This window comes from Festucalex cinctus, chromosome 8 (genome assembly GCF_051991245.1).
Source record: "Festucalex cinctus isolate MCC-2025b chromosome 8, RoL_Fcin_1.0, whole genome shotgun sequence".
In the NCBI taxonomy this organism is placed as follows: Eukaryota; Metazoa; Chordata; class Actinopteri; order Syngnathiformes; family Syngnathidae; genus Festucalex; species Festucalex cinctus.
In genome coordinates this window covers 9,044,403-9,071,265 of record NC_135418.1, presented here as the reverse complement: position 1 = coordinate 9,071,265, position 26,863 = coordinate 9,044,403, and the positions used below count along the sequence as shown (strand labels likewise).

The following is a 26,863-nucleotide window of genomic DNA, read 5'->3' as shown; positions in this document are numbered from 1 at the left end:
TCAGATTATTGATGGATGGCTCACAAAAAGTTAGGGATATTTGGATTTCTGGTGAAATTTATGGAAAATGTCACAAGCTGACGCTACAGTGATGTCATGAAAGTAGAAAGATGCACTGGTAATTTCCTCATCTCAAGTAATTAGTAACAAGTAAAAATTAACAACAATGGTGGGTACACCACAACAAAAAAAATGTCAACATCTCAACTTGTCATGTGCCCTTGAGCTTCAATTACAGCTTGACAATGATGTTTCTTTTATCAATATCTCAATGACCAATTATCAAAATGTTGACAAAACTGGACATATAAACTGATGGAAATTTCTGAAATTTTTCCCATCAAGCGAGTACAAATGAAAGTAATACGACCTATAGTTCGTGTTTGTCCATCTTCGTGCCAGTGGCTATGTTTGCCTGCAGGTTATAGGCCGAATCAGGAAGTACAGTACTGTAAACAAAACTAAGTGAGCTATTTTTTAAAGAGATACTTCACTTATTTAGCCCATTTTAGGAATAAAAAGTTAATATTTTGTCTATAATTTGATACCTTCACTATTTTTCACGTACAATTAGTACCTTTAAAAACACATTTTGCAACTTGCTGTCGACTGAAAATGACATCACAAGGGCTCAGGTAGCCAATCACAGCTCACCTGTTTTCTAGGTTTGGTCATGTAATCTTCACAAGCTGAGCTGTGATTGGTTACCTTGTGATGTCATTTTCAGTCGACAGCAAGTTGCAAAATGTTTTTTTAAAGGTACTAATTGTACATGAAAAATAATGAAAATATCACATTTATTATAGGCAAAATATTGTTTGACTGCCAAAAATGGTTAAATAAGTAAAATATCCCTTTAAAAAAAAATAATCAAGCACGTTCCAAAACCCACTAAATCAAGCAAGTTTTATAAATATTTGGCAAAAACAGCACTTGATATTCATAAATGTGTGTAGGAGCAGTCATATACAGTACTACAATTGTCTTTATTATATGTACAAATAAGTCGGATTTATTAACAGTTGTAAGGCATAGAAGAAATATAGTAGACTGAACTAAGCACAGGATGTTCCAATGGGAGATAACCTTAAAATGAATGAGACAAATTTAGCTCATTTTGGGTCTCCATCTTCAGGTACATTCAAATGTAAACAAGCCTCAGACAGGAATTATTTTTCACAACACGACTGATACAACAAGGGGAATGCAGTGGTTTTGCGAAGGAATGTGGAGTCCAGAAATTATTCAAAGTCTCTGTTGGTGAGAACCATGGGAGCCACCAAGGTCCAGATGTATAGGGCCAAACACAACCAGCTGGAGGTGATCTTCACCCACACTGCTGGCCACTTCTTGGTTACGGTGTAGTCTGCATTTGGACTAGGAGGAGGAAAACATAAGACATTTCAACATGGTCCTGTCGTGTCGATTATTGTTTAGAGACAATTAATTAAACTGGCAGTTCTAATAATTCTCAGATATCAAAAACTATTAGAGGGGAGTTGAGGTCAAGTGCAAAAAAAATAATCTTGAGACTTGTATTTTTCCGTTAAGATAGTTTGTCCTTGCAGCAGTCTAGTAAATGAATGATGAATGGAATGATTGGTTGATTGATTGATTGTACCAAAGTAGCACACTTAAAACTAGACCAACAATGACTTCACATGGGATGGTCATCATGTGACAATTTAGTTGGGCACAGTGGCGGACTGAGCATTGGGAATTTCGGTAAAAATTCCGAACAGCCATCGTCCGTCCAAGGTCGATTTGAATCGGCGTATTCTTATTATTATCATTATTATCATCATTATTATTATTATTATTATTATTATTATTATTATTAATGTATTTATTGATTTATTTTTGTGCCCCTAGTCCTATGTGTTTTACACTACATGGTGGTTAGCATGTCCGCTTCCCAATTCTGAGGATGCAAGATCGAGTCCAGGCTTCGGCCTTCCTGGGTGGAGTTTGCATGTTCTCCCCGTGCCTGCGTGGGTCTTCTCCGGGTACTCCGGTCTCCTCCCACATTCCAAAGACATGCATGGCAGGTTTATTGGGCGCTCAGAACTGTTTCTAGGTGTGCTTGTGTGCGTGGATGGTTGTTCGTCTCTGTGTGCCCTGCGATTGGCTGGCAACCAGTCCAGGGTGTACCCCGCCTACTGCGCGAAGCCAGCTGGGATAGGCTCCAGCACCCCCACGACCCTTGTGAGAATATACACATACACATCTTTTAAGACAATGGTATGTACGAACCACTATTTTATAAATACAGGCAGAGATGCCGAACTATAGCTTAAGTATGGGTTCACCTGACTACAAACCCAAGCACATCAAGTCCCCCACCCCCGTTTCCTAAAGACGCTGAGGCAGGTTCCAGCAACACGTTATCAGGTAGGCCCAGCGTTTAGTCCCACATTTTATTATGGCTCATTTGACCAAGTAGTCTATATATTTAATGAAAAACATTTGGTAATAGAGCATCATTTATTGATTGTTGTTGCAATGCTCACCATAACAAAAAAAAAAGATCATATCTCTGTGCTACATCTGTGATTTGATCAGACAAATTAGTTGGATTACTGTGACATAAGATCATGTGTTTTTCCAGATTTAACTCCCATTGTGGGGACACTTGAAATTGTGGGGACATTTTGGTGGTCCCCACAAGTTCAGACCTCTTTTTGAGGGTCAAGACTTGGTTTTAGAGTTTTTGTTTGAATTGAGTTATGGTTGAGGTTAGGGTAAGGAATGAGAGTAGGCAATCATGGTTGGGGTTAGGGAAATTCTAAGATTTAAAATGTTCTTAATTCAAAGACATTGCAGGTCTCAGCAGGGCTTCAATGCATTAACTCACCAATTGTTTGGTCAGACGATGATGTCAGGATGGATGTTGGGTAGTTTGAAGAGTTGATATGTGAACAGTACTAATCCTTAGGCTTGAAATATTGCATGATAGCAAATAATGATCAAATAATACTACAGATAATGCTAATAATGCTTATAATGTTTGAAAAACTTTATCAAGACGAGAGGCCTGCCGAGGTTGTCTCCCCTCCATACCCCAAGATGGCTATCTTGCTTTTCAGCCTTTACCCAGCAGTAAGTGAACACATCTAAATGCAGTAGCCATACCTGGCCAGTGGGGGGCATACTAAACATAAAATTACCACACTGGTTAAACCTTCAAAAGAAAGCAGAACTGGCAATGTTACAACTTGCATACTTGCTTATTTAAACTCAACTCATCTTAACCTCTCTATGAATGTATTGACTTATTAATTCCAAGTCCCCTTCGAGATAATTTCTCCAACAATGTCAATAAGTCCCCAAAATGATACAACGACAAACATTGTTCGCACGCATCGAGGGCCTCTCCCACTCAAATTCCTGGGCTGAATTTGGAGCCCAGTCCGTCACTGGTTGTGCACATAATACCAGATTTAATGAGACAAGCTTTTGCACCTTCTTTGGTTGGCATCAGCCTATTGAAGCTAAAGAAAATGGATTGGATGGATGGCAGAAAAAAATCCACCTACAGTATATCCGTATCAGGTTAAAATAGTTTTTTGCCGTTTTGGGGGAAAATCCTTTTAGTTTATATTAAATTAGTTTAAATGCAGTATTTGTTGAGTGCAAGATCCAAAGTAAAATAAGTATTGTAAAATAAAGAGAACTGCACCTCCCAAACGACTTCTTCTAACAGTAATATCCAAATAGGTCTTCAATGTGATGGCTGTACTGACCTATACCAGTTTGTGAGGGTCATCATGATGTAAAGAGACGCCAGGAAGAGCATGAAATGAAAAAATGAGTAGCTGTATTCGACCAACTCTCCTTCACTGTCCGCCACCCGTCTTGTTCCAGTCTCCCCCTCTATTGATTCCTGACTACCACCTTCAGCCAGGATCTCTGAGTCTTTTGAGGCAATGGTCAGTTTGCTCATCTGGCTGGCGCTGGAGGAGCGGAGGCTGAGGGAAATACAAGACAAACACTGACTTACCAGGTTGTACCATTTTCATTTGATTTCATTGATTTCATTTTTATTCCAAATATGCCTTGCATTTGCATTTGTAGGGTTGGAACACCCATGTAATTAGGGGCGTGGAAAGGGCGTGGAAAAGCAAATAAATAGAGAGGGTGAGGAGAGGAATCTTCAGAGAGTGCAGGAGTGAATTGTGTTCCTCTCCAGTTCCTCTCCTCTCTCCTCGGGAGCCCTAAACTGAGTGTCTTCTCTCCTTTTTTGTGTCGTGTTTAATAGATGTCAAACAGGTAACCCTGACAGTCATGCAATAGCATTTCACTAAGTCTGGATTTTGACTAGACCACTCCAAAACTTTATGTATTTACTTTTTTTCAATATCACAACAAGTCATCCAAGTCCTGAAGTAGTAAATCAGCCCTAGACTACTGTTGGTGAGGGAGGCCAACAGCAGTTCTTTAGACATTGTCCTGTTTTGTTTTTTTTTCCCTTTTTTTTTGACCTCCTGGATGAACCAACACTGTGCTTTTGTGGAAATTTATTTGGCTGGCCACTGCTGGGAAGGTTCACCACTGTTCCATAATTTCTCAATTTGTGGATAATCTCACTTGCTGTGATTGCTGGCTTTAAAACTTTAGGGAATGGCTCTGTACCCCTTTCCAGACTGACACGCCCATTACTTTATTTCTCATCTTTTCTTGAATTTATTTGAATCAAGGCATTTTGCTGATGCTTTTTTTTTTTTTTTTTTTTTTTTAATCTGTCCTCATTTTTGTCAGGTTCAATTTATGCGATTTATTGATTGAACAGGCCTGGAGGTAATCAGGTTTGGATGTGGGCAGTGAAAATGAACAGAAAAAAAATGTGATTAGCCACAGTAAATTCAAGAGTTAACAGGTGATGCAACTACTTTTCCACAAAAGGCCAGCTAGCTTGTGAATATTTTTTTTCCCCATTAAAAATTCAAATCACTATTTAAAAACTGAATTGTATGTTTACTTTTTGAATTTATCTTTGTTTGATGAAACAAAGTGGTGAATAAGAATTTTGGAGGGACAAATGCAATTTCATGGCACTGTATACAAGTTGTTCATTGAGTCTGTTACATACTGTTGTAAGTGAGAAATCTTGTTTTTTTTTAATTAAATTAATATTTTTTTGTTAACTGAACACGAGTTCAAGAAAATTCTGTGAATTGTGGTATGGTATACTTTTTATTGTCAATCCCTGCTCTGGCATTTCTGTATGGAGTTTGATTGTTGAATTGTGTAAACTAATTAGTACACTTGCTGAAATAACATGGAAATTGAATGTAAGGGAGTAACTGATTGAAAATGTTTTCTGTTGTGCCTTCTGAAGTTCAACTATTTTTTTTTTCAAATAATATAATGAAAACAAGCAGAAATTATGATTTTTTTTAATGTAATTTGGGTACAAAGATAAAATCATATTCACCTGGAGTAGATGATGCATAAGACAAATAACGTGAGTCCCACGATGCTCTGTGCATCCCACCACTGTAGATAAGGCGCTGAGGGTACGGGTTCGTCTGTGTCACTGATGAACACCCCAGCAGTCTGGTTGCCATCCTCAAAAGGAGCCAGAGTGGGCGCTGCTATCTGTTGGACAATATTCAGCAGGCCTGGGTTGCATGGACTGTCTGGAGACACAGATGAGTAACACTGTCTCATCTTTTTTTTTTTAAAAACAGATACATATCAAACCATAACAAAATATCACAATATTTTGGTGAAATAACGTTGCCTTACTGGGTTTGGTTATTTTGTAAAAATCACTAATAAGTTTTCTCAGCATCTTTAACTGGGGCAATATGGGGAATGTCCTAATTTATTCCTCCTCAGAAGTTACATTCATTATGCATTACTTTTACACAGAGTCTTAAGAAGGATTTTCTTCATTTTTATTTATTTCAATTACTTGAATACCTCACTATTGTTAGAATTAACATAACATGTCCATATGTCCAAACATGTTGAAAAATAGCCACACTTTCATAGGGTGTTCTAATTTTTTTACGACTGTTCTTTTTCAATGTAAATGTCAATATAAATGGCTAATGTTTTGAATAAAAAAATTAAAAAGTATACTTTCCATAACTTACATTGCATTGCAGTGCAATTTCTGATGTTAATAGAGACAGTCAGGTTAATAATTGTCTGATGAATCTTAATTTAATAAAGTATCCCTTGAAAAGTAAAACCTGACACAACTGGCTAGTGCGGCGAAACAGACAACCTGCTTGCTTGACCCGCTTCCGGGCAAACTGGTTGAAGAATTCCTTCCGTTTTAAATATCAAATTTAAATGTATTTATTTATTCGCTGTCCTCTGGCACTGCTCCATTAATCTATTATTCTTCAGAAGTTCACCGTTTGAATTTGTGCAGCCTAAGAGCGCCCTCCTGTGGTTGCTTTGTCCGTTGTTTTGCTGATTTAAAAAAAAAGAAAAAAAAAAAAAGAATTCCAACGTGGCAGCACGCAACGCCGACTTATCAAGACTAAGTAATTTCGTTATAAACATATATGTAAAATACAAAGCCAAGTTCAATGATCTAACTTTCTACACAGCACTGATAGGGTCGGTCCATGAGCGTCTGTTTTAAGTGGATGAGGCACTCAAATCACAGTGCGCATGTCCCAAGCTGCTCTCCATATACAGCCATGGGGCCACATTAACTGGGCCCATCATCTAAATGAAATACAGGACTGATGTCACGTGACTTCAAGACCCAATCAACACACGCTCAGTTCTATTTCCTCCCTCCCGACCACAAGGTGGCGGTGCTAAAAACAGCAAAGGCAGAAACTCCCACACTCATGCAGCAACGCTCTCTTATATCAAATAAACGGCAATTACACTGTTTAATTAATAATTAAAAAAAAGCGTTATCTAAACCCCAGCCCTAATTTAGGAACCTAAGTTCTTGTCAGCAATCATTCTTACCTGGCTCATTGCTCATGGCAGACCAGGTAAGAAATGTGGTGTACAGGGTGATGATGGAGGATTGAAGAAGACCAGAGCGAGGTTGATACTCCTAGGAAAGTAAAAAGAAAAAAAAATTATACATTTTCATGTTAACCTGGCGGCACGGTAGTCGAGTGGTTAGCACGTCCGCTTCCCAGTTCTGAGGTCTCCGGTTCGAGTCCAGGCTCGGACCTTCCTGGGTGGAGTTTGCATGTTCTCCCCGTGCCCGCGTGGGTCTTCTCCGGGTACTCCGGTCTCCTCCCACATTCCAAAGACATGCATGGCAGGTTAATTGGGCGCTCCGAATTGTCCCTAGGTGTGCGTGTGAGTGTGGATGGTTGTTCGTCTCTGTGTGCCCTGCGATTGGTTGGCAACCAGTCCAGGGTGTCCCCCGCCTACTGCCCAGAGCCAGCTGAGATAGGCGCCAGCAGCCCCCGTGACCCTTGTGAGGAATAAGCGGTCAAGAAAATGGATGGATGGATGGATGTTAACCTGGTCTCTTGTATATACACATCAGGTATAACATGTAATAAAATTTACATATCCACGTCGGGAGGAGCAATCTAGAGATATGGACGATATTAGACAGCTGGACTTTATTTGTCCATTTTAAGATTTCTCCGCAAATAGCCTAATTGAGGTCTTTAGTTTCATTTCCAAGCAATGCAAAAGTCAAAATTGTAATAGAAGTGTATGAAAATAAGCAATTGCACAGTATACATCGTAATTAGTAGGGGTGTGAATTGCCTAGTACCTGACGATTCGATTCACGATTCAATTTGATACCAATTAATCCTGATACGAATTCACAAGTCTATTGTTGCAATTTTTTTTTTTTAAATTTAAATTAATACAAATCAGTAAACTTGTAGTGTAAGATTTGCAGGAAATGTATTATTTATCTGAAACTTCAGTCTTATACAGGTTGTAATCTGTTTCATGTTTGAACAGCATTGAAATAAAATATTAAGGCTAAATGTTCCATTAATATAACATTCATGCTTAAGGTGTGAATCCTAAGACGTTTTGGTGAATATTTTTCCATCAAATATGAATGTTTATAAATCGATTTGGCCGCCTATTGAAGCGATTCGAAAATTGCGCAATGTAATATCGCAATATATTGCCGAATCGATTTTTTTTTTTTTTTTTAACACCCCTAGTAACTAGGGGGAGTGTGTTTAGCCTAGCTGCTAGCTAGCGCTGTGTCTTGCGCAACTGTTTAAAAACAACCCGAATTTCCAAAAGAATTATATAAATGGTGTGAGAATAAGCGGATCTGCTAATAAAGAGATGGATGGACGTAGCAACCAAAAAATAATAATAAAAAAAAAAAAAAAAAAAAAAAAAGGGTCAAAATACATCCATTCAGCACGAAAGTAAACAGAACCATCATTCTTGGAGCAGAAGCAATGTCATCGGGCCGGATACCGGCGAATTGTAATCCAAAGACAGATATATTCTCCAGGATCTCTTTCTTAATGAATCGATTTCTACTTTGAATTCAAATGACTACATTCACACACACTAAACCATGTCGAACTCGAGTGGGGGATGCAGCCGAGATGCCCCCGCACACCGAGTCGGGAATTAACATGCGCCAGTGTTTTGTATGTAACAAATTGAGGGCCGGACGTTCGCCTACAGGGACTTAACAGGTCCATCTTATTAAATCAAAATGAATTACCATAGCTTGTGTTAAGGTTCCGGTGCGACCGGAGAGTGGATCCCAGAATCACAGAACACAGAGGAGTAAGCGAGAGGTTTTATTCACCAAAACACGTGAATATGAACATAAAGCCCTGGACACAGCCAGGAAAAAGGTTAACAAAAGGTGATTGCAAATTGCAAGGAGGGAAATTAACAACACAAAAAGACCCGAAGGCTACAAACCGCAAACACAAGAAAGCAACAACTTACTATAGCTATGAAACACGCCACATAAAAGTGGGAACAAAAAGAGACGTAGCAAAACTTACGTAGATGAAAATCGAGAATCTTGGACTATAATAATTAGCGAAGGCGAAAAACAGTAGAAACACTAGACGATTGCTGTGAGCAGACGGAGCAACGACCCGACAGTGGCTGCAAGGAGTCCCAGTCCGTATGAAGGCCTAATAGGTGATGCCCTGCAGGTGTGGTGCAGGGGACACGCCCCTCTCATTAATCAGGCACTGTGAGACAAGGAAAACACACTGAGAGCCCAGCAACATGACAGTACCCCCCCCTCAACGGACGCCTCTTGGCGGACCACCTGGTTTTTCCGGATGTGCCGCATGGAACACACGCAGGAGGGACGGATCCAGGATCCAGGAGCGGGGAATCCACTGCCGCTCCTCAGGACCGTAGCCTTCCCAGTCGACCAGGTACTGGAACCCCCTGCCCCGAGCTCTAGAGTCCAAAATCTCCTTCACCGTGTAGATCGGTTCACCATCCAGAGTACGTGGAGCGGGAGGTGGAGCCGCCGGGGGCGTTCAAGGTACTGGAGGATACCGGTTTGAGCAGAGACACGTGAAAGACAGGATGTACCTTTAGGGTCGGTGGAAGTCGCAGCTTCACAGAGACTGGGTTCACGATGGCCTCCACCTCGAACAGACCCACGAACCTCGGTCCTAACTTCTTGGCCCCACCGGCCAGCCTGAGATCCCGTGACGACAGCCAGACCATGTCACCCGGCCTGTAGACAGGGGCCGGTCGACGGCGACGATCCACCACCTGCCGGTTGCGCTGAGCAGTGCGGGAGAGAGCCGCACGGGCCTCCCGCCAGACCCGATGGGCTCGCTTCAGGTGCAATTGAATCGAGGGGAGGACCACCTGCCCTTCTTGGGAAGGGAACAGCGGAGGCTGATAGCCATGGGCAACATAGAAGGGTGATTGACCAGTGGCAGAGGAAACCTGAGTGTTGTGGGCGTATTCAACCCAAGGCAAATGAATTGTCCGAGCAGTGGGATTATACTGGCATACGCACCGCAACATCGCTTCGAGGTCTTGGTTGGTTCTTTCAGTTTGTCCATTGGATTGCGGGTGGTATCCAGACGACAGGCTGTAGGTGGCCCCCCAGAGACTTGCAGAACCTTTTCCAAACTTGAGAAACAAACTGTGGTCCACGATCTGACACAATATCCTGTGGTATGCCATACAGACGGAAAACGTGCTTCACCAGTAAACGCGAGGTCTCCAAAGCGGATGGCAGCCGGGATAATGCGACGAAATGAGCAGACTTAGAGAATCTGTCCACAATAGTCAGGACCACGGAAGATCCCCGGGAGACCAGTCACAAAATCCAGAGAAATGTGTGACCATGGTCGAGACGGCACTGGCAGGGGATGGAGCAAGCCCGACGGAGGCTGGTGAGAAGCCTTTCCACATGCGCAGGCGGTGCATGCCTTAACGTAGTCCAGAACATCCTGCCTGAGAGAGGGCCACCAGAATCTTTGGGAAATAACCTCTCGCGTACGAGTCGCTCCAGGATGACAGGCCACCCTCGACTCGTGCCCCCACTGCAGGACCTCTCGTCGTAGTACGTCAGGGACAATGAGTAGACCTGCTGGGCATTCCGCAGGCACAGGTAAGTCTCGTAGAGCTTCCACCACCTTTTCCTCAATCCTCCAGCGCAGCGCCCCCACCACGCAGTGGACCGGAAGGATAGTCTCGTCCTCAGTAGCCTCTCCACGGCTTGAGTCAAACATCCTAGAGAGGGCGTCTGGCTTCTTGTTTTTAAGTGCCCTGTCTGTAAGTGATAAAGTCAAAGCGTGTGAAAAGAAGCGCCCACCTGGCCTGTCGGGGATTCATCCGCTTGGCTGTTCGCAGATATTCCAGGTTACGGTGGTCTGTGAACACTGAATGGTTCCTTAGCTCCTTCCAAAAGGTGACGCCATTCCTGAAGTGCAGCGACAATGGCCAGAAGTTCACGGTTTCCCACATCGTCGTTTGCCTCGGCAGGTGTCAAACGTCTGGAGAAAAAGGCACAGGGGTGGAGCACTTGGTCAACCGGAGACCACAGAGAGCACAGTCCCCACTCCTGAATCCGATGCGTCCACCTCAAGCACAAAAGGAAGAAGAGGGTCAGGGTGACGCAAAACAGGCGGGCAGGTAAATGCCCTCTTCAAATCATTAAAGCCTCCTCTGCCGAGTCTAACCACTCAAAGCGAAGCTTAGGAGATGTTAACCTAGTAAGTGGTCTAACCTTCTGGCTATAATTGCGGATGAACCGACGGTAGAAGTTCGCGAACCCTAAGAACCTCTGCAACTGCTTCCTCGAGGTTGGCCTTGGCCACTCGAGCACAGTGCGAATCTTCCCAGCATCAGCTTGGATTTGGCCATCCTCCACCACAAACCCTAAAAATTGTACGGAGGATGAATGGAACTCACACTTTTCAGTTTTAACGTATAGACGGTTAGCTAGCAAGCGTTGGAGAACCAGTCTAACGTGTTGTTGGTGTTCCTTAAGATCGCGGGAGTAGATTAGGATATCATCCAAATAGACAAAACAAAATACATTAATCATATCTCGCAAGACATCGTTCACGAAACATTGAAAGACTGCTGGAGCATTAGTTAGCCCGAAAGGCATCACCAAATATTCGAAGTGACCCAGGGGAGTCTTAAAGGCAGTTTTCCACTCATCCCCCTCCCTGACGCGGATAAGGTAGTAGGCACTGCGTAAATCTAATTTTGAGAATATTTTGGCGGCTTGGAGGGAAGCGAAAGCTGAATCCAGCAACGGTAACGGGTACTTATTCTTTACAGTCATTTCGTTTAGGCCACGATAATCTACACAGGGGCGAAGTGATTTATCCTTATCAACAAAGAACCCAGCTCCCATAGGGGAGGTGGATGGCCGTATATGCCCTGCCGCTAGTGCGCTTGAAATATACTCCCGGAGGGCTGCCAGCTCAGGTTGGGAAACATGGTACAGCCGGGAACTAGGAAGTGGCACATTAGGAATTAAATCAATAGCACAGTCGTAGGGGGCGATAACGTCTGTGTCCTCTCTTCACTGAAGACTTTACTCAAATCATGGTATTCGGGTGGTACGTTGTCTAGACAAAGTTTCCTCTGAGGAAATAGCAGGCAGACAACTGCCCCCCTCTGCAGCCCGCAGGCAATGTGTGTGACAGTAAACGCTCCAGTTTTCAAGTGAGGGTTTAGCCCAATTAATCTCGGGGTTATGTAACTTTAGCCAAGGCAAGCCCAACACTACTGGTGCCGATCGTGACGACATAATCAAAAAACTGAGAGACTCGACATGGTTACCTAAAAGACGTAAACACAAAGGCTCAGTGGTGCGAGTTACTACCCCCAGAAGGCGCCCGTTGAGGTCGTAAACCCTACGTTCCTTCGGTAAGGCTGTAGGCTCGTAACCCAGGGCCGCTATTACACTTGGATCAACAAAATTACCGTCTGACCCGGAATCGACCAGGGCCACCACCTTAATTCTTTTACAATTAAAAGCAACCTCTCCCGGGAGCTCAAGTCTCTTAGTCTCAGAGGAATGCGTGATTGAGGCAGCATGGTTGTACTCACACGGTGTTGTGGTGTGTGAAACTATGGTTGACTTGGGTCCATCTGTAGCCTGCTGACTGCCCATCCTGACCAGTCGTGTGGAGTGACGAGCCGACAGCTGAGGACACTGTGCCACCAGATGGCCCGCAATCCGCAGTAGTAGCATGCTCCATATCGGGCCCGGCGTCTCCTCTCCTCAGCCCGAAGCCGGCCAGCTCCCAGTTGCATGGGTTCCTGCCCCGCCTCGGGAAGTGCCCACACTGGGGCTGCAGCAACAACCTGAGAGCCGACGTCACCAACATGTCCATGCCTGGCAGGGTTGGCTGATTCGGACGAACGGTCCAAGTCCTTCTCCCGCTGTCTCTCACGGATCCTGTTATCCAAGCGAATGGATAGAGCAATGAGCTCCTCCAAGCTTCCAGTTTCGTCCCGTAAGGCCAGTTCATCTTTAACGGGAGAATTGAGTCCACGACGGAAAAGAACACACATGGAGGGCTCATTAAAGCAGCTCTCAGCGGCCAGCGAGCGGAACGTAATAGCATAGTCAGCTACAGAGTGATGGCCCTGAGTACAGTCCACGAGCTGATTACCGGCCTCCCTGCCTCGAATAAGATGGTCAAACACGCGGCGTAACTCGGCAGAAAACAGAGCAAAAGATGCTTTTAGGTCCGGACGAGTGTTGCTCACGGCCATGGCCCAGGTTGCCGCTCGGCCAGTCAAAAGACTCATCACGAAAGCCACTCGCGAGTTGTCGCTATGATAGGTGAGTGGCTGTTGTTCGAAATTTAGGGAGCAGTGATGAAGAAAGGTGCCGCAATCCCCAGGCTCCCCCCATAGCATGACGGAAGTGCGAGATTTGGCTCCCTAAGTGTTACCGGTGGGTTGGCGGGACTGACAGCAGCGGAGGCGTCTGTTCTGCCGCCAGCCCCCAACTGTCCAACCTGGGCACCGACTTCCTCCAGCCGGTGGGCCAGCAAGGTGACCATCTCCCTGAGCTCAGAGATGGTGGACTCCTGCTGACTCACTCGGCGATTTTGGCTGGCCAATGCGTGACGGACCTCCTTGTGTTCTGTAGGATCCATGGTCGGGTCGTTCTGTTAAGGTTCCGGTGAGACCGGAGAGTGGATCCCAGAATACAGAGGAGTAAGCGAGAGGTTTTATTCACCAAAACACGTGAATATGAACATAAAGCGCTGGACACAGCCAGGAAAAAGGTTAACAAAAGGTGCTTGCAAATTGCAAGGAGGGAAATTAACACAACACAAAAAGACCCGAAGGCTACAAACCGCAAACACAAGAAAGCAACAACTTACTATAGCTATGAAACACGCCACATAAAAGTGGGAACAAAGAGACGTAGCAAAACTCACGTAGATGAAAATCGAGAATCTTGGACTATAATAATAATTAGCGAAGGCGAAAAACAGTAGAAACACTAGACGATGGCTGTGAGCAGACGGCGCAACGACCCGACAGTGGCTGCAAGGAGTCCCAGTCCTTATGAAGGCCTAATAGGTGATGCCCTGCAGGTGTGGTGCAGGGGACACGCCCCTCTCATTAATCAGGCACTGTGAGGCAATGGAAAACACACTGAGAGCCCAGCAACATGACAGCTTGTAAAACAGTTGGAATAAGTGAATGATTCAAAAATAGTGGTAATTAATATGTCGCACTAAAATTTCAGAGCATTTTTAGTAGGGAAAATGAAGTGAAATTGATTACATTTCCATTGCATCGTTCAACCAAGAGTGTAATTTAAATGAGTTAAAGAAAAAAAAAAAAGCATCACAAGTGCTTTATGAAGCTACATTTGTCCATCACTACAAGTAGATAATGGCTCTGAAATCAGGCAAAGGTCAAATACTTTTTTTCGACTGTGTATGTATGTACCTGTACTTTTTTCAGCACAGAGATGACAGAGGCCCCAATGCAAAGCAACATGTTGAAGCTAATGAAGAACTTGTTGATGAAGCAATCATCAGGTGTAGTGTAGAAGACGTAGAACAGTACACAAGCAATGAATGACAGCAGGTAGTTCACGATTGTGACCAACGCCAAACCTGTAGAAGAGGCAAAGCCTTGTGATTTAGCTATCCGAGAAATTATTGTTTGTGAACATTTACATAGTTAAGACGTCCTCAGAATCACTAACCTGCATACCAGATCATTGAGCCCTCACTCTCCATTCTGTCCATCCAAGACTCATTCCACGAATGAGCGAAGTCAACCAGCAGGACCAGCTGGATGACAATGAAGAAGAAGGCTCCAGCAGAGCCCACAGCAAACCAAGCTAAAACAGCAAAGGCATACTAGAAAACAAGCCTCCAAAAACATATTTGGAAGTCTAATCATTAAACATATTAAGATCTTACCATATGTAAAAGTGCCATCTGGAATGTAAAAGGCACCAGCTGTAACTAGCACCAGGCCGAGAACCTTAAAAAACCAACATCTGAAGGACAAAAAAGATCATGTCAGATTGAAGAAGAAGAGCATCCCATTGAACCACATCCTGTCTGGAAAAAAATATTGTGAAGACATTACACTGATCTGCATCAAAAAATATACAAAAATGACAAATATTATCGAAAACTAACTGAAACTACATTTTATGTTTACAAAACTAAGTAAAACTAACTATAATTATAGCAAACATGTCCTTCGTTTTAGTCTTTGGTATATCATTTAATGCATGAGCCTTTGTGGATTATTTTAAATGTGATTTTTTTAGTAGATTTATTTTGATATCAACCGGAATAATGACGTTTGAAAGTATGTCACACAGAAGTGATGTCATCTAGCAGCAGCCAATAGAAAAGCACCAAAAGATGATGTTGCTCCCATGCTGTTTTTTTTTGTTGCGCACAAGTAATACACATAAAAAAAAATAATATTAATACCGAAACCAACAAACTAAACTAAAACTAAGCATTTCTTTTAAAGAACTAAACTAATAAAAATGTAAAGCACATTGAGTTGCCTTGTGTATGAAATGTGCTATACAAATAAACTTGCCTTGCCTAATAAAAACTAACAGAACCACCCTGAAAACTAATAAAAACTAACTAAAATGAAAAATTCTAAAACTATAATAACCTTACTGCCATATTACAAATAAATTGGTTTATATACTGTAGCATTTTCCTAAATATGCAAAAGCACATATAAATTACTTTGTACAATTTTAGGACCAAACCCAATTTCTCTTCATAACATTATGTGGCTCTTGCGTCCTTCTTATTTTCTGTATGTGGCCCTCAAATGAAAAAGTTTGGACACCCCTGCTCTAGTATGTCTATTAAAGCGTACTCACCCATTGTGGACTGCAGCACGGGGGTCTTTGGTGTTCTTGACATTAACCAAAAGAATGGAAAACCAAACGAACCACATACTCATTCCAAAGCAGACACGGTAGACTGCCTTGTACCCCATAAATATTTCACAGTTGAAATCAGCTTGCATGCCAGGTAGAGAAGAGTCCGCCCCACCTGCACAGAATCCTGGAATCTAAACACATGACAGGCAATCAACGTTTAACTTTGGAAAGGAAAGGAAACCAGTACAACTGGAAGATATCAGAGCAAAGGCGTTGAAATTATTCAATAACAAGGTCTCAAATCAGCAGTAATAAACCATTTGAGGATATGCATCTTCACAAAGTCAAAGCCAAATCCAATTGACATCCATGCTAAACACTCAAAACTGGAAGGACAAAGTTTGTCCACTAGCCAAGCGGGCAAGATGATCATTTAATTTCCCATTATATTTTAAAAGAACTTTCTTTAAGTGCATTTTCATCACTTTGTAAGTACCAACACAATTATTGTCATGATGGCACTGAGGAAGTCAAAAACTTCCTATTTCTGGGATTGCCATTAAGGAGATAACATGTACGTTTATATCCGACTTGTATAAAACTGATAAGGTCAAGCTGAACGTTAACTGATATTGCAACCCTGAATAGTCAAAATGGAATATAATAAGGACAATAAATTAAGGCTATAACAAGTATTTATTTATTTATGTATTTATTTATTCGTTTATAATTAGCAATTATCTAAATTTAATCACTCTTTGAGCTGTCAATTTATCATGGTGCATGACTTTATGCCCCAGGTCGACAAACAGATGCTAGGTGAGGGTATCATGATTGGGTTTTGTGCATGGCATGTCTTTGTATTTTTTTCTCTTGGCAAGTCAGGCAGGTGGGTGTGGCTGGCAGCTGAAAGGACACACCTGGACTCAATTGTGTCATCAAGGTCCTCTATAAGAAGCCTGGTCTGCACCCAGTCTGGTGCCAGAAAATTCCTTCCTGTGTTTTAGTGACACATTTTCGCATTAATAGTTTTTGCATTTGACCTGATGTGACCATTAAGTTTTTTTAATCTGCTGCTCTGGATCCTTGGTTTTGCCTGACTGCCTACCCCCTGAGTTTTTGTTTGGTTTTTGCCCAACCTCGGCAAAATAAACTGTTACTCTTTTCGACCACCAGTTTCCATCTCTGCAGTCCGGGGTCCAACCCAGACAATCCATAACAGAGGGACCAGAAAGAGTATGGCTCAGATAACCTATTATGATGGAAAAGCAAAGTTAGCCTCTTGGGGTCTTGTGGGGAGAATGGAGTGGAGGATGTGTGCTTTTGCATATTTAGAAAAATGCTACACTATATAAACCAATTTAGTTGTAATATGGCCAGTAGGGTTATTAATAGTTTTGGAATTTTTCATTTTAGTTAGTTTTTATTAGTTTTCATGGTGGTTCTGTTTTTATTAGTTTTAGTTCTTTAATAAATGCTTAGTTTTAGTTTAATTTTAGTTAGTTTCAGTATTAGTATTCGATTTTTTTTAAAAACTGTGTATTACTTGTGCGCAATATTTAAAAAACACCATGGGAGCGACGTCATCCGAAGGTACTTTTCTATTGGCTGCGGCTAGATGACGTCACTTCTGTGTGACATACTTTCAAATGTAATTTTTCCGGTTTATATCAAAATAAATCTACTAAAAATCACATTTAAGGTCATCCCCAAAGGCTCAAGCATTAAATTAATTACCAAAGACTAAAACGAAGGACATGTTTGCTATAATTATAGTTAGTTTCAGTTAGTTTTCGTTTTTTAAAAAACATTTTTTTTTTTTTTCTTTCGGTAACAATATTGGTTTTTGAATTTTATTTTATTTTTTTATTAGTTTTAGTCAACTAAAATAACCTTTAATGGCACCTGTTTTTTGATACCCCCCTTCTTACTTTGACCATCTCCAAACATTTTTGTTTTGTTTGTTTTATTTGAACTGAGTCAAATGCCATTTTTAGCATATGTCGCGGGCCACTGAAAAATGGACGGCGGGCCGCAAATGGCCCCCGGGCTGTAGTTTGGACACCACTGGCTTAGAGCCTACAGTGGCTGGAATTTTCTAAGGTGGGTCAAAAATAAGCCGTGCTACAACATACTTTGGCGTATGATCGAATTATATGTATTTTATTTTATTTTTGTTTCAGTTGATAAAAATAGCCGCTCCGCTAGTACAATGCACGAGTGAAGAACAACATGCAGTGATCCAGTTTTCAGAAGTGGGCAATTCCGTCTCTCCGTCTGCTTCATTGTTGATGGATGCCCACATTTTCAGCGAGTGCTTTATGACGCGAAACCTTGAGAAAATACACGGCCTGAGAAAGACAGTCTGTGCTGACCCGGATTGACGAACAAAAGACTGCTTCAATCGGTGCTTAGTTTTGTTTTGTTTTTTCTAGGCATTGCATCAAAAAGCAATTGCCGAAAATGTGGGCATACATCAAGGACGGGACTGACGGAGAGAAGCAAGTGCCCACTTCTGCCGATTTTTATGGTCGGGTGCTGAAATTCACTGCAGGCTGGAACTTTATATCCCAAAGATTGCAGAAATGGGTTGTATTGGCAAACTGATTTCATGCTCATACCCGTATAAGGAGCTTCTCCGCCCCTGGTGACAGCATGACGCAGGACACGATGGTCCCCAGCAGCAGGATCCAAGCGTACATGATCCTGGTCACTGTGGAATTCCTGCACAAACACGGCAACTGGAGAACAGGTTGTACTTTTAGTGATAATGCTTCCACATCACCAGGCAATACTTTATTTCAATAAGGTTGGGGGAAAATATTACAATGATTAAAATTAGGCATGCACGATAATGCTATTTTCAACCGATAAACCAATAATTTAGAAAGTGCCAATGAAAGAAAAAAAAAAAAAAAAAAAAAAAAAGAAAGTGCCAATGCCGATAATTGTTTTAAAAATTAACTTGAATACAAATATACTTTCGAGTCCTACTATAAACCTAACATGTACAAATACATTGGAACTTCTTATTTTGTGTCTAGCACAATGAAACTGAATTTTATTGATATCTCTGCTTCAAAGACAACCAGTAACTTATTTTGAGTTGACCAAAACAAAACAGTCATGTTTTAAAAATGCAACAAAAAACTGCAAGGGTAACATTTTGGAGAGACACAGTAAAGAAAGCCCACAGAGGCGACTGCCATGTTGCCATGATGCATGTTTTAACTAGGGATGTAACGATATCCAAACATCACAATACAATATTATCACGATATGAAGGTCACGATACAATAATTATCACGATATTGTGAGGGGGTTGGCGATATTTAAAAAACATCACAATACTGTAAAAAAAAAAAAAAAAAAAAAAAAAAAGAGCTCAAACCAAAAAAGCACAATACAGTGATACCTCAGCTCACGAACATAATTGGTTCCCAGAAAGTGTGTGTAAGGCGAAAAGTTCGTCTTCCGAACATTTATTTCCCATAAGAAACCATTAAAATGAGAATAATCCGTTCCTAGGTCCCTATAAAACATAATTTTCTACTAAATAAGCCTTAAAACTACACAAAAATAGACCTTATTTTATGTATAATAAATGTGCTATTGTATTGTAATTAAAAAAAATAACTGTATTGTATAATAAAGTCGTTTTATTTACCTTTGTGATGGTAGTTCTTAAGGATGGTAGCAATGGTAGACTTACTTCATTCGCAAGCGTTTCACAGCGTAGAGTGTTTATGGAACGGTTGCCGCTCAATCGCGCTTTCGTGCTCACCGGAGCGGAGGAGGCGTGTCCCTTGGTGAACAAGGAAGTGGAGCACTTTAGCGAGTCAACAAAAAGTGAGCACCGCCAACTACTTTCACCTCTTTCCTGGGACTAAACAGCCGTGGCACGATTTTCTCCTTTTTTGAGGTACGTGATGGCACTTTCGCTTTTTTTAGTGGCGCGAACTCCATTGACTACAATGCAAACGCGCCGCCGAATCGCCGTCCTTCGCTGGTAAGCATTAGGCTTAACACTAGCCTGTGGTGGGGTCTTTTTCGGTCCCATAATAGCAAAAGTACACTCAAAATGTATATCAAACACAAACCACGTCCGCACTAAAAGAAAGGGGGTGACGAACTGGGACGCCGTGAGCGTGCGTCAGCTTCTCGTGGCCGCCACCGTGGTGCTGTTCGACCGCGTGGTTTGGTTCGTCCGCCGAAAACTAGTTCGTCAGCAGAGACTATATGCTCGCGAATTTAATGTTCGTGAGGCGAAAAGTTCGTGAGCTTAAGCGTTCGTCAGCGGAGGTTTTACTATATTGTGCTTTTGTACATAACAGCAATGCATATAAACCACCTAAAATCTCTAATAACAATATTGAGGCACTTACTTGCTAATGCAAGCACACATTGATCGCTTCACAAGCAAATTAGGTTCCCCTTTATCTGACAATTAGCATAGATATTAAACATAGAAGGCCAAAACATCCCTAATGAAAATTAGATTGCACTAATAAACTAGCCACTAGAGGGTGCTAGAACTGGACAAATGGAAATTAACCTGACTTTTTTTAACAGAAGTGTTCCTTTTAAATATCGTGAACATGACGACGATGTTGTGGCAGTCTTAATATCACAATATCACAATATTGCCCTTATCGTTACATCCCTAGTTTTTACTAAACCATTTTTGTTCACACTAGAATTTGATCTTACAGAAACAGCCAAAATTGACATTGAAGTTGTAAACGTAGTGGGGGTTGCCAAGTATTTGCGTTTAGTGATTTGTCCCACTGCATGTGCCACATACATGGATCTGTACACTAATTGACAAATTGGATTACACTATAGTTCATGATGTCTTTGTGGGGGCCCGTGAGTGCTTTGCAGTTCAGTTTTTTTTTTTTAAGATTTGGGGTGAAAGATGTAACCAACAGTTGTTTGCATCCCCCTTAAAACAGGCTAATTTCAGTGAAACAACAAATCGGGTGCGCAAATTAATTTTTGAGAATAAAGCTCATTTCAACCCTTTACTCTAAATTTTATGACCTATTATTTTTAATCCAAGTATAGATAGGCTTATCCCCGCTCCCCACCCACACTAAGTTTGTACTGATCATGGCACTAAAAACTGACAACTCTAAACACATTCATTGTCAGTGTACAGTAGGGATGTAACGATAACGGCAATATCGTGATATTGCGATATTAAAACTGCCACAATATATCATTGTCATCATCTCACGATATTAAAAGCAGCACATCTGTTAAAAAGGTCGGGTTGATTTCCATTTGTGCAGTTCTAGCTCCCTCTCGTGGCTAGTTGTTTTAGTGCAGTTGAATTTTCACAAGGCATGTTTTGGCCCTTCTATGTTTCAAATCCACATTAATGGTCAGATGAAGGTGCACGTAAATATGCTTGTGAACCGAGTCAATATGTGGAGGAACTCAATGTGTGTTTGCATTAGCAAGTAAGTGCCTCAATATATATATAATATTTATATATTTTTATATATAATATTTATAATATTTTTATAATATTTTTCATTGTTGTAATGTACAAAAGCAGAAAATTGTGGGGGGGGGTTTTAGAATGAGATTTTTTTTATAACATTTGTATCGCCAACATCCCCACGATATCCTGATAATTATCGTATTGTGATCTTCATATCGTGATAATATTGGATCGTGATGCTTGGATATCATTACATCCCTAGTGTACAGTAAGAGAAGTCAGTCAAGACAATAGTAATTCAGCAGTTTTGAATCATAAAACACACCATTCAGCGTCCAATGTATCCAATTTATATACAGGTGCATAGAGTACAATTATGATGCAACACAGTCTCTGTATCTTCCCATTGACTGGAGATAGAGGCCGAGGGAGCTTCACAACAAGTTAATACCCTCGCCAGCCAGACAGGGTCAGCTTAGCTGTTTATAGGTTCGACCATGCTGAGTTCCAGTTAGATAACAAGAAGACAAGACTCTCTCCTCATGTGCCAAACTGAACCAATGAGTTTATTCACGTCCAATTGACAGAAACATGCACTTCGTTTTGTGTGAGCCTTTCAAAGAACACAGGACGGACAGTTCGGTCTAAGTTTGGAAATCAACTGAAATTGAGCAGTTTTCTTTGGCGAACATATCAAATTTTGTAGCAATTATGTTATTGCTAAGTGGGTGTGGCCTGTGACCAAAGTGTCATGGTATCAATTCCTCTCACAGCCACAGGCACTCAAGTCAGTGTTGACCTTGAACAAGGCACCGAATGGGCTCTTTGCACAGCTCTACTTCTTCCTGAACTTAAAGCTACTTGAGTCATCGAGCCATTTTCTGCAATTTTGTCCAGAATTAATTTAATAACTTCATGTACAATTAATAACTTGAAAAATTAATTTTTCCACTTACTGTCCACTAGGGATGTCACGAAAACGTCAATATCGTGATTTTGCGATATTAAAACTGCTACAATCTATCGTCGTCGTCATGTCACAATATTAAAAGCAGCACATCTGTTAAGAAAGTAGAGTTGATTTCCATTTGTGCAATTCTAGTACCCACTGGTGGCTAGTTTTTTTTAGTGCAGTTTAATTTTCACAAGGCATGTTTTGGCCCTTCGATGTTTCAAATCCACGCTAATGGTCAGATGAAGGGGAACGTAATTTGCTTGTAAACAGACTCAATGTGTGTAGGAACTCAATGTGTGCATGCATTACCAAGTAAGTGCCTCAATTTATTTTTATATATAATATTTTCATAATATTGTTTATTGCAGTAATGTTTTTTTTTTTTTCGTATGAGCTCATTTTTTTTTGTACAATTTGTGACCTTTTGTATCGTCAACCTCCCCACAATATTGTAATAATTATTGTATCGTGACTGTGATGTTTGGATATCATTACATCTCTACTGTGAAGATGACCTCACCTGTGATAAGGAAGTAGGTAATGACCAATCATGGCTCAGGTTGCTGACCAAACCCAGAAAACACGTGAGCTTCAACACAGGTGACCTCATCTTCAGTCGACAGTAAGTGGCAAAATTTGTTTTTATAGATATTAATTGTACATGAGAAATAATTAAGTTATCAAATTGATTCTGGACAAAATATTAACCTTTTAATGCTGAAAATTGCTCAATGAGTCAAGTATACCTTTAATACCACTTCTTTGTTTCCTGTCTTTCATGAGTGCACAAATTGAGGTGTGTCTGGCCATGGTTGTCGTGGTTACTGAGATCAGGCACATTAATTGGATTAATCATCTTATCCACTCATGAAAGCCAGGAAATGAAGGAGTGGTATTGAGTTCAGGAAGTAGTGGATTTGTGCAAAGAGCCCATTTCCATACTTGATCTGCAAAAAAAAACGTGTTTTTTTTTTTCAGGCCAATACCAAAATGACTACTCACCGATACCAAATAACCGATACCACTAGTACTTTTGATACATACAACTTAAGCCCCGCTCACAAGGCTGGAGAACTAGCCCGACTTTAGCCCGCATCTTCCCTTCCAATAATCATTAAGGTCACACCGATATCCAAAAGATAATCTTAAGTCATTCATTCTCAGCCACTTTCACTGAAGCCTTCGCTCCTGGCTGTTTTAGTGGATTTGGACTGATTTTGCAGGGTCCACAGAATATTTTGTTCTATTGCTATAAAAACATGGACCCGGCCAAAAGAAAGATTAGCGTCTCTTCTTTCACCATGAAAAAAAAGTATATTTCTATATGTTTCCGTTTTGCAGCAATTAGCATTAGAATATAGCAATGTTTCATCATTATTCACAAATCTGTTTAAAACAGTGGGGAAAAAAGCTTTTTGCAACATGGCCCTGGTTGAGCTCATACTCTGCTGCCACCTGCTGGCCATTGCTTTAAGTGACTTCATGTCAGAAGCTGTATCAAAGCCTTCTGTATGCTGTAGTATACAAAAACATTAAAAAACAAAAACAAACAAAAACAAAACGTATAAATATGTTTTTGGGAGTGAAGGACAAAGTATTAAAAACGTATTTATACATTTTGGGTTTTAATGAGTGACGAGATAATCCTCGGCTGCTCGGAAGGATGTTTGGATTGCTCGGATTTGAAATTAGGGATATTCAACATATTTTGGATTGTTTTGGCCCGACTTCTCACCGTGTATGGTGTGCCCCGAGGACAAACGAGCATGCAGCCGGTTAACGGTGACGAGCAGCCAATCAGAAAGCGAGGTGGCGAGGAAGGACAAACGATTGCCACTTGTCCACCGTGTTTGTTTACGTTTAATCTCTACTCGAGAGGTTTTGTGAGACATCCCGTCAAACTTGTAAATATTAATTAATGAAATTGGTTTGTGTTTATTGTGCTGACGTGTGTGCACACTACACACGCCTCATATTCAAAACTGTTATACCCGTGATTTTATCTTGTCATGTGTGGGGTCTCTCAGAGTTTGGAAGTCTGCCGTCAATTTTAAAATTTTGCGGTGTTTCAATAATAATTGAAAAAAGACAGATCATTTTAAGACGGTGTTATTTCTGACAAAATACAAAGCACTCACTGTAAGTCCATAAAAAAAGACAAACACTCTGAATTTAGGATTCGTTTCTCAGAAATTAATAAAATGTTCAGAATAAATATGAGAATTCCATCCATCCGTTTTCTTGACCTTATTCCTCACAAGGGTCACGGGGGGTGCTGGCGCCTATCTCAGCTGGCTTGGGGCAGTAGGCGGGGGACACCCTGGACTGGTTGCCAGCCAATCGCAGGGTACACAGAGACGAACAACCATCCACACTCACACGCACACCTAGGGACAATTCGGAGCACCCAATTAGTCTGCCAAGCATGTCTTTGGAATGTGGGAGGAGACCGGATACCCGGAGAAGACCCACGCAGGCACGGGGAGAACATGCAAACTCCACCCAGGAAGGCCGGAGCCTGGACTCAAACTCGAGTCCTCAGAACTGGGAGGTGGACGTGCTAACCACTCAGTCACCGTACCACCCTAAATCTGAGAATTCTAAGAGAAAATGCAAAATACTTTTTTTTTCCTTCCAAAATGTGAAACCATAATGTACTACTTTGTGGGGAAGACGAACCACACCCAAACAGGGTAATCACACACTTCCGCTCCATGATTCCTTACCAATATTTTACTTTTTTCAAAAAGTATGCACACGATAATCTAATATAGCAAGTAGCTAATCAATAGTAAGAAATGCATTATTACCAGTTTATGAAGCAGTTCAGATAGCTTTTAGTACAAATAATAATAATAATAATAATAATAATAATTAGGGTGTTTAAAAAAAAATCGATTCGGCAATATATTGCGATATTACATTGCGCAATTCTCGAATCGATTCAATAGGCGGCTGAATCGATTTTTAAACTTCCATTTTTAATGGAAAAATATTCAACAAACATCTTACTTCGGGTTAGGGTTCACACCTTAAGCATGGAAGAATGTTATATTCATGGAACATTAAGCCTTAATATTTTATTTCAATGCTGAAAAAAAAAATCACAACAATCGACTTATATATTCGTATCGGGATTAATCGGTATCGAATCGAATTATTACCTGTGAATCGTCATACAAATCGAATCATCAGGTACTAGGCAATTCACACTCCTAATAATAATAATATTAATAATAATAATAATAATAATAATAATAATAATAATAATAATAATAATCCCATTATGTTACTTTTATTTTTAACTACGGTACTACTGTATTACTGTGTGTGAGTGTCAACTGTGTATTTGATCAATGTTACACATCTTTGAAACAAATATTTGCAAATGCGATTTGTCAGTCCTATTTATTTGAACGACAACAACAAAACATTTTGAAATACATTTGTGTTTCAGCTGAAGAAAGTGTCAACATTTGAAAATATGTGTATATTTAATGCGTAGATGACCAATTTTTGTATGGATCCGTTGAAAATGACATGAGAGAAGGGGGCGTCGTCCCCTACTAGGTACCCGTTTGGTTTTGTAAACAAATAAAAAAATAAAAATAAAATAATAATATAAAATATAATAATAATAATAATAATAATAATAATAATAATAATATAAAAAATAATAATAATAAATAAAAAAAAAAGGTTGTAGTCTGTCGTCTGTGATGTAATACCCTCCGGATGCGTTTATTTTGGCATAGGCTACTTCTTGTGTAGATTGTTATTATTATATTTGCAAGAAAATATACATTTTTCTAAAGAGGGGCATCTCACCCCGCTGTCCCCTATTTATTTTTGTAACCTTGCATATTACATGCACAGCCCTTTTATTATGGGTTTGACATGCAAGCACGGTAATGTCATGTTTTTAAGCTTGGTCTTGCACAAAGACAAAGCAGAGTTAAGCCATTTAATCACGCGTAAGCAGATGCCTGGCGCACGCTAATGAGGGAACTTTTATGAGCTCAAGGCGGAGCTTGCAACGTTACAAATATTAAATTTATAACCTTTGGTGGATTGAGCATAATTCACATTTCTGGCACGAGAACGTCAACGTAAATTCTGCGGGGGGCAAAACGGAGGGCGACGATTCGAATATGTGAATGAAGTGCCGCTTAGCAGGAGCTGCGAGGGAAATGCGCAGCAGCGTTTAGCTACCTGTTGCTTTTCAGTCACATCAATTCCTTCATTCCAAGCAACGTATTCCTGATGAATCTGTGTTACTTACGGCGGGGAAAGGAGACCCCATGACTGCCAGTTCTCGGCGTGGTGGTGTTGACCGTATAAAACGGTGCAGTTCCTCTTTTTACGACGGTTGCCTCGATTCTGCGCCCAGGAGATGCTTACAACTGTTTCACCCTGCTGGCATATCGCAAAGGCGTCGACGTCATGAACATGTGACGTCACCGGCTCGTTGACTTGAAAGAACTGCCCCGTTAACCCAAAAAGAAACGTCCAATTGGTTTTACATACAATTAAAAACGTTGTTGTCATTGTTTTTGTTTTTGTTTGTTTGTGGTTTTATGTACGTCGCATTTCTTTACTCATTGATATGATCCATTCACAGACGAAAGCGTCTGTTTCATGTGTTGTCTGTGTGAAGACTTGCATGATGCACGTA

General features: G+C 41.0%; 1 protein-coding gene across 5 annotated transcripts; it reads right to left on the bottom strand.

Moving 5' to 3' along the window:
- Positions 1-967: 967 nt before the first annotated feature.
- Positions 968-26,647, bottom strand: serinc3 (serine incorporator 3). 5 transcript variants are annotated; one of them, XM_077529348.1, is made up of 10 exons: positions 26,471-26,639; positions 18,406-18,525; positions 15,782-15,975; positions 14,841-14,920; positions 14,621-14,758; positions 14,359-14,528; positions 6,943-7,033; positions 5,435-5,639; positions 3,744-3,968; positions 968-1,377 (listed from the first exon to the last, which is right to left on the bottom strand). In XM_077529348.1, the coding sequence occupies exons 1-10, from the start codon at positions 26,489-26,491 to the stop codon at positions 1,242-1,244; spliced, it is 1,380 nt and encodes a 459-aa protein (XP_077385474.1). In that variant the 5' UTR covers positions 26,492-26,639; the 3' UTR covers positions 968-1,241. The 5 variants fall into 5 exon arrangements, with proteins under 5 accessions (XP_077385474.1, XP_077385478.1, XP_077385477.1 ...); XM_077529352.1 differs by lacking the exons at positions 968-1,377; positions 3,744-3,968 and adding an exon at positions 12,490-12,914 and having other exon boundaries at positions 5,452-5,598; positions 26,471-26,647; XM_077529351.1 differs by lacking the exons at positions 968-1,377; positions 3,744-3,968 and adding an exon at positions 12,490-12,914 and having other exon boundaries at positions 5,494-5,639; positions 26,471-26,646.
- Positions 26,648-26,863: the final 216 nt, after the last annotated feature.